Here is an 8,663-nt window from a genome sequence, read left to right as displayed (position 1 = left end):
CACACACACACACACACACACACACACACACACACACACACACACACACACACACACACATACACACACACACACACACACACACAGCTGTGTCCACCTTGGCTTCCATTAATTTCTACAGCCTAACCCTGACCCTCAACCCTAAAACTAACCTCGCGGGTACTTACTTGACCCTAAACCTAACCTAAACTCAATTCATAACTTGGTCCTAAACTGACCCCCCATCCCACTAATGGCATTTAAACCAAACAGGGACTCTGCCTCATTTGTACCAGTGGTCCCCACATGTACYGGTAGGTGTTTTGTACTAAAATAATCCTCATATGAAAAACCCATCCACATACACACTCAGGTCAACAGTAAATGTGTGACCTCTGTMAAATGTGAAAGAAGCCAGTTGAATGAGCAGATCTGAGACATAATGTATTTTCTGACTGAGGTCAACAGAAACAAGACATCACCTTCTGTCTTGATCTGGGACAGGGGGACATTAGAACAGAAGGACAGTGGACAGTTATATTATGTCAATGATTCTATAGAATATTTCATGAGTCTGGTACGTGACCATGACACGTCATAAAGAAAATGTCATTAAATTGAAATGTGTCAAGGCTGCAGACAGATTAAAAAACATCACTTTATCTCCTGCTATTTCATCAAACCCCTTCAAACCAAACAAATCAAAATATACTTCTTTGTTTCGTGTTTTTTTCTCTGTCACATCTTCTTTAAAGCTGTTCTCTGCTGCTATAATCTTTTCCTAAATACATATTGTAAAAGACTTTTCTCTGGTTTCATTCAAGAGTTGATCATTATTTCAGTGAATCCATCATCTAACACACTGACCTATAGTAACATTAATGGTCTCATTCAGGAATCCAAGCAGACCAGGACGTTCCAGGTGGTTTGAGTACTTACGGTTATCTCTGACCCTCATCGGTTAAAAAAATCAAAATGTCCAATGATCTCAGCAAAGATCCACAGGCAGAGTCAACAGCTCTAAGTACTGCAGTGCTGTCCACCACCAAACAACGGACAGCATGAAGACCAAGGAACAATCCCCACAGGTCAGACACAAAGATGTGGAGAAAATTTCTTTTGAGAATTTAAAAAATCATCTCCAAGACCCTGAAGATCCCACAGAGATCCTATCAATCCATCAAACCGAAAGATGAGGTCACCACAGCCAACCTGCAGAGACCACCAGAGCTCAGACAGGTCAGGAGGACTAAGACAATCCTGATGGAGCCGAGCTCCTTCCTGATCAAAAACAGATCTGAAATACTACCAGCCGTTCAGCACCATCAGGATTAAACTGTGAACACATGATTTTTTTAAAATCTGAGCAGTTTTCAGATGAACGTGTGAACAAATGAGATTAATGTTTTCACCTCGTCAGGCTCCTGCCTGTGGAACTTGTGAGCGATGTTGAAGAGGATCTTGAGGATCTCATTGACATCCTGGGACATGTCCTTGGAGATGAGAGGGGTGGGGCCATCAGAGACGACTTGGCGTCCCTCCCCCCACCTGACAGGTAGGCGCTGCTCCAGGGCTCTGGTCAGACCGGACACCCCCCTCTCCTGACAGGGACAGAGAGGTGAGGAGTCAAAGGAAAACCTGTTGGATCAGATCCATGCCAAGGAGCAGACAGAGACTCTCTGAAACCACTTTGATCCAGGTCCCAGCTCACTGAAGATTCTGTGACCCAGGACGTCTGGGTATAAAATAAACTGACATCTAGGAGGTTTAGTTGTTTGATATATTTCAACAGTAAATATCTGTGTGTCAAGTTTACTAATGTCACATGTTTTTATATTTACAAAAAAATTAATCAGGTGTACTTTTTACAAACTTTTTATCAAATACACGTTTGGATGTAGTTTTAAAAAGTACAATCAACAAATTCTAATTGGTATTTTGTACGTTTTTTAGTGCAGATTTTGGCAGGTGTGAAATGAATTACGGTAAAATGTGTCACAGRCATTACAATTAAAAACAGTCAGTCTTAGAATTGTACATGTTTTGAAACTATGTTAGGAAAAATGTATTTGCAAAACAAACCATGTATATTTGTTATTATAAGTTATTTTAATTTGGCAAAAAACTTACATTAACTTCTGTCTTCTTTAATGATTTTTGTAAATATATTTTAATATAGCAGGTAAACATCACCTTCATCATTAATACAAATACATTAATGATGAAGATGATATTTACCTGTTGTACTAATGATGAAGATGATGTTTACCTGCTGTACTAATGATGAAGATGATGTTTACCTGCTGTACTAATGATGAAGATGATGTTTACCTGCTGTACTAATGAAGGTGATGTTTACCTGCTGTACTAATGATGAAGATGATGTTTACCTGCTGTACTAATGATGAAGGTGATATTTACCTATTGTACTAATGATGAAGGTGATATTTACCTGCTGTACTAATAATGAAGATGATATTTACCTGCTGTACTAATGATGAAGATGATATTTACCTACTGTACTAATGATGAAGATGATATTTACCTGCTGTACTAATGATGAAGGTGATATTTACCTGCTGTACTAATGATGAAGGTGATATTTACCTGCTGTACTAATGATGAAGATGATGTTTACCTGCTGTACTAATGATGAAGGTGATATTTACCTGCTGTACTAATGCTGAAGGTGATGTTTACCTGCTGTACTAATGCTGAAGGTGATGTTTACCTGCTGTACTAATGATGAAGATGATGTTTACCTGCTGTACTAATGATGAAGATGATGTTTACTTGCTGTACTAATGATGAAGGTGATGTTTACCTGCTGTACTAATGATGAAGATGATGTTTACCTACTGTACTAATGATGAAGGTGATGTTTACCTGCTGTACTAATGATGAAGGTGATATTTACCTGCTGTACTAATGAAGGTGATATTTACCTGCTTTACTAATGATGAAGGTGATGTTTACCTACTGTACTAATGATGAAGGTGATGTTTACCTGCTGCAGCTGCAATCTGAGCTCCGGCCTCAGGGCGGTCAGTAGAAACAGAAGCCTCAGTTTGTAAAACTGACCACTAGGGGGCACCGCACTCCAGATCCCCTGCTTCAGACTCCCCCACAGTCCCTGCAGAAGCCTTTCCATGGGAACAAAGTGACATTCAGAGTGAGACCAGGGGGTGCTAAGCAGCTGGAAGCATCATCATGTGTACCTGAACACCTTCTTTCTGTAGAACCTGAACTTCTGGAACTACACAGCTGTGATTTATATTTATTATAATCAGTTAGTCAACTTCAGGCTGACCTTTTTTTTCATGACCCCAGTCATTTAAGATCAGTTCATTTATAAAATATCTGAACTAATTATATGAACAACTTTAATATGTTTGTTTTTATATTGTATATATTTGGTGTCTGCTGACCTACACTTTTCACTAGTTTTGATCAACCAACTCACCTAATTATTAAATCATTAATTACATTTTATGCACCATAGAGAGACAAATAGAAAGGACAGTAATACATAATTTGACTTTAAATGATCTCATGAAGAAATTTGAATAAAATTCCCAAATGAAAGACATTCATTTAGGTCCAGCTGACCTTAGAGTTCACTAAACAGTCAGACTTTTCATTTAACATATTCAGCTAAAACTAGCCACTGTTAGTGACTCATATGTAGCTATCAGACTCAGAACCACTCTCAGCTACTACCACATCCCAGTTTAACACTGTAAAATTGACTGAATTGTAGCCATTTACATGTTGGACAAATTAGGTGTCGTGAACATTTTGAATTGAATTAACTCCAAAAGTTAATGAGTTGTAGATCTACATCTAAATGTTACCTCCTCAAAATGCATTAAATCTGTCCAGGGGTTCATGAGATGTTTTGTTAACAGAGTAGACACCAACACTTGGTGCTAAAGTTTTAAGCTAGCGTGATGAGTCTCGTCATAGTGTTTATGTTGTGATTGAGTGATAATACCACCAAATATGATCTTAATATTTGTAAAACTGACTGAGTTTTAGAAATTTGTATGTTTTTACTGTCTGCTGGCTGTGGCAGCATTCTTGAATCAACAACATCACATGAACATCGGGGGCACAGGACTGGCAGATTGGGGTGGTGGTCTCCCTCTTCAAAAAGGGGTACAGGAGAGTGTGTTCCAGTTACAGGGGCATCACTCTCCTTAGCCTCCCCAGTAAAGTCTGTTCAGGGGTGCTGGAGAAGAGAGTCTGATCAAGGGTGGAATCTCAGTTTCAGGAGGAACAATGCAGGTTCGGTCCTGAACGTGGAACACTGGACCAACTCTTCCTCCTCACTAGGGTCCTCGAGGGGTCATGGGAGTTTGCCCATCCAGTCTGCATGTGTTTTGTGGACTTGGAGAAGGCATTCAATCATGTTCCTTGAGGTACACTGTGGCCGGTGCTCTGGGAGTGTGGGATTGTGGGTCCATTGTTACAGACCATTCAGTCCCTGTACAAGCAGGGCAATAGTTTAATTCACATAGCTGGCAATAAGTCAGATCCCTTCAGGGTGGGAGTTGGACGATTCTGTTCATAATTTTTATGGCCAGAGGGTGGAGGGTGGACCTCCACCTCAGGATTCTGTCTCTGCTATTCGCAGATGATACAGTCCTGTTGATCATCATGTTGTGATCTTCAGCTCTCACTGGAGTGGTTCACAGCTGAGTTTGAAGCAACTGGGATGAGGATCAACATCATTAAATCTGGTCCTCAGTCAGAAAAGGGATTGCTCTCTCCAGGTTGGGGTTGAGGTTCTGCCTCAAGTGGAGGAGTTTGCATATCCAGGTATTTTGTTCATGGATGAGGGAAGAATGAAGTGTGAGCTCATTAGACAGATCATTACAGCATCCTCAGTTTTGTGGACTTTGTTTCTGTTGTGGTGAAGAGGGAGCTAAGCTGAAAGGAGTAGCGCTCTATTTTCTGATTGGTCTACGTTTCTACCCTCATCTATGGTCTGAACTCTGGGCAATGACTGAAAGAAGATTACGTATACAGGCGTTCCGGGTAACTGCACTCTCCCTTAGATAGGGTAGGAATTTCAGTTCTCCTGGAGAGACTCAGAGYAGACCTGCTGCTCCTCCACATCGAGAGGAGCCAGTTGAGGTGGTTCATCTGGTAGAGACGCCTCCTGGACGCCTCTGAAGGTGATTCAGGCATGTCTGACTGGGAGGAGACCTCAAGGAAGACCCAGGCCTACATGTTTTTTTAATGATCCTGTGGTGGAACTAATACTTTTATGTTTAAGCAAGTTATTCATGACATCCTTTAATGACCTAGGTTTTCATGACATTCTGTTCATCTGCAGATAGAATGATTAAAGTCAGAACAAGATTTGCTAACAACAGTCATTCTTAGATATCACTTGTGTTTATCTTTGTGTTTTCCATTGACCTTGTATCAAATCTTGTTCTGACAGAGAGAAACAGGAAACACAGAGAACAACCTGGCCTGTCTCTGTGMCTCTGCTGCTCTCTGTCACTGTCTCTCCACACTACTGTTGAACACTGTGTCTCAAGAGGCCTCACATATATATTAACAAACACCATTATGTCATCTTAGCAAGATTTGATACAAGGTCAATGGAAAACACACAGACAAACACAAGTGATATCTAAGAATGACTGTTGTTAGCAAATCTTGTTCTGACTTTAATCATTCTGTCTGCAGATGAACAGCATGTCATGAAAACCTAGGTCATTAAAGGATGTCATGAATAACTAGCTTAAACATAAAAGTATTAGTTCCACCACAATCCAAAGACTGAGCTGTCTTATGAAAGAGGCTTATGTCTCTCAGCTGGTTGGGGAACACCTTGGAATCCTCCTAGAAGATCTGGATTAGGTGGCTGGACCTCCCTGATCAAGCTGCTGCCCCTAGACCTGATGGACAGACTGATGTGTAGACACAAGCTTAAACACCTCATCTTACTCTTTAATGGTAAATAAAAAATATTTTGTAGTTTTTCTGACTCAAACTAAGCTTTTACAAACCCAAATCTTCAGTATGGTTTAGAACACAGTGATGTTAAAAGTGAGATTTAAAAACCTGTTTTTATGTAGAATGACCTTAAAGTACTGGCACGCTCCTGGGCCCATGGACTGTTGTAGATGAGGTTACACAGAACCTTCACAGCCTCCTTCCTGCATGCCTCTTCTTCCTCCTCCTCTTCCTCCTCACTGTCTTCTTCCCGGGCATCTTTCTTCCCAGGAGTTAGCTCCACACGACCTTCATTCTCTCCCTGCTGACGATCAGAACCAGTTGTGGAGCCAGAACCAGAAACCAGTCCTGAACCAGAACAGGAATCCTTCTCCCAGCCTTCTTCTTCTCCTCTTGTAAATGACTGAACTTCGGTTTGTCCCTCATCTTGCTCTGAGCAGGTCTGAAGTGGGTCAATACCTCCTAGGTGTGCCAGGGTCAGAAGAGCACTGTCAGTGACCATGGGCCCCAGGGCCTGGCGGTCCCGGGACAGGATCCGCAGTGTATGAAGACACGTTTGTAGAACCCCTGGCTGCAGCGGCCCACCAACGAAGCCCAGCAGGGCTGCAGCTAGGTCCTGCAGAGAGATCCAGTCAGGAAGTTAAACTTATAGTCCAAGAACCTAAACCTGGTTCTGACAGGTCTACTGTACTGACCCACATGGAGCCAGGGGTGTGGCTGTGTGTGTGATGGACAGGGCGGTCAAACAATATTTTTGGAAATTGATTTAAGGAATAATCTTTTATGAATTATTTTATATATACTGTGCGTGTTTCACATTCCTTTCTTTACAAACTGTGGTCAGTTCGGTGGTCCTACTTTCATGCAGACCCACCTGAAAACTGCTTTGGATCCAGCTCCTGAATAAAACCCTAACTGTTGCAGAAACAGACGATGAAACTCTGACYCACCTGTCTGAGAAGAAGATCTGGTTTTTCTTCATCTGAGTCCATGTCAGAGTCCGAGTCCGGAGCATGCTCTCTTATTTTGTTCTTTCTGAACTGAAACAGGAAACAAGTGAAGATAGAAGAAATCAATGTGAAACACAACAAACAAAACACATTGAACAAAATTCTTTTCATTATCTGAGAATTCAGAGCCATCTCATTTTTATGTTATTTTAATTTTATTGCAATGTATAGTATTTTTATTTCATTTAATTTATTTTTAATATTATTATTTTAATTCCATTATTGTCGCTACTAATGCTGCATAGCAAATTGTTTTGTGGATTGATGTATCTGCTGCTGCTGTTACACCTGAATTTCCCTTCTGCGGGACAATAAAGGCTGTTTCTACTCTATTCTATTCTATTCATGTTTCATTGAGTCCCTGCAGTTCAGCAGCTGGTCCTTGATTCTCCAGTCCGGACTTTGAGGATCTGGAGGTGGAAGACTGTGATCTGTCAGGGTCTGTGGGTAAATGGGACAGTGTGGTGAAGACAGAGCTGAGTCTAAAGACAAAGTTCTGTATTTCCTGGTTCCTCTACATTCCAACCCTCAGCTGCTCACGACTGAGAGACTTCTCATGTCTTCTCACACTACTCAGGTTTTAGCTCGACTTTTACAGTTATGAATGGCTTGGAAAGAACCCAGGGTGCAGGCAGCTTCTAAAAGGCAAAAATATGAAAAATGCTGACAGGGCAGCTCATAAACTCATTAGGAGTGGCAAAACATGGCGTGACAAGAAACAAGACTCATCACAGGCTGAAAACAGCACAATGATCAGACAGGGAAGTGAAGACAAGACACAGAATATAAAGGTGAGACTAACGAGCACAAACAGGAAACACCTGGGAGAGAAACATGAGGAGCAGGTGAGAGTGGGCGGGGCTGGAGCAAAGACAAGCTGGAGGAAGAAAACAGATGACAAGACAGAAAACTAGAATAAAACATTAATACAGACAACAATCATAACATTTTCTACAACTGGATTTTAGCTATCATTTTGCTTTTTGGAGTTTTATTTCCATTACTGTCTCCTTCTTTTAGCTTTTAGCTAGCTTTCTACTTCCTGTTGTCATCTTAAAGAACAAACACATGAACATCACATGTGAGCGTGGACCAGGACCAGGTTATTCTGAGTTTCTTTCCTGTCCTCTCAGACCCAACTAGGCAGATCCTGGTTCTGGTTCTGTTGGAGGTTTCTTCCTGTTAAAGGGAGTTGTTTCTTCCCACTGTCTCCATGTTCTGCTCAGGATGGAAAATTGTGATAAAGTGAAGATTCAACACAACCTGATGTTTCCTCAAAACTGTTGGACAAACCCACACAGACATGACTCCAAACTCAGACAATTTTACTGAAATTTGTGGTGGTAGTAGGTGAGGGTCATTCTCTAAGAGACCCCGCGGTATTCTATGAGCTCTTGTCTAAAGCAGCTGTAGCTCCGCCCCTTCTCTGCATCGGATGAACTGACAGCAGTACGATCAGGTATGAAGGCAGCAGGTGTTACAAAAATAAAATCTGTTTTACTCAGTCCAGGAGCAGAGGTATCTGCAGCCTGTCTGCAAAGTGAAGGTCATCACAGTAATCGAATGAGTCATGAAGAGTCCAAGCAGCTTTGGAACGTACAGCTGAACACGATTCATCACTTTTAGAGGACAGCACACATGACTGATGAGATTACTGTAATACAGAATAATCTCTGGGTTTGTTTACCTCCTCCAGACGTT

The 8,663-nt window shown here is 41.4% G+C and overlaps 1 protein-coding gene across 1 annotated transcript in view; it reads right to left on the bottom strand.

The window, feature by feature from the left end:
- si:ch211-195b15.7 (synembryn-A) overlaps positions 1 to 8,663 on the bottom strand; it is a gene marked incomplete in the record, with an annotated part of 18,609 nt that extends 9,946 nt beyond the window's left edge. The window contains 5 exon segments of the mRNA XM_014020990.1: positions 1,392 to 1,580; positions 2,987 to 3,122; positions 6,081 to 6,568; positions 6,903 to 6,992; positions 8,650 to 8,663. Coding sequence (XP_013876444.1) covers positions 1,392 to 1,580; positions 2,987 to 3,122; positions 6,081 to 6,568; positions 6,903 to 6,944 — 855 coding nt within the window.

The sequence above is a fragment of the Austrofundulus limnaeus genome, unplaced genomic scaffold, assembly GCF_001266775.1.
Source record: "Austrofundulus limnaeus strain Quisiro unplaced genomic scaffold, Austrofundulus_limnaeus-1.0 Scaffold274, whole genome shotgun sequence".
Taxonomy (NCBI): domain Eukaryota; kingdom Metazoa; phylum Chordata; class Actinopteri; order Cyprinodontiformes; family Rivulidae; genus Austrofundulus; species Austrofundulus limnaeus.
This window is presented reverse-complemented; position numbering and strand designations above follow the sequence as displayed.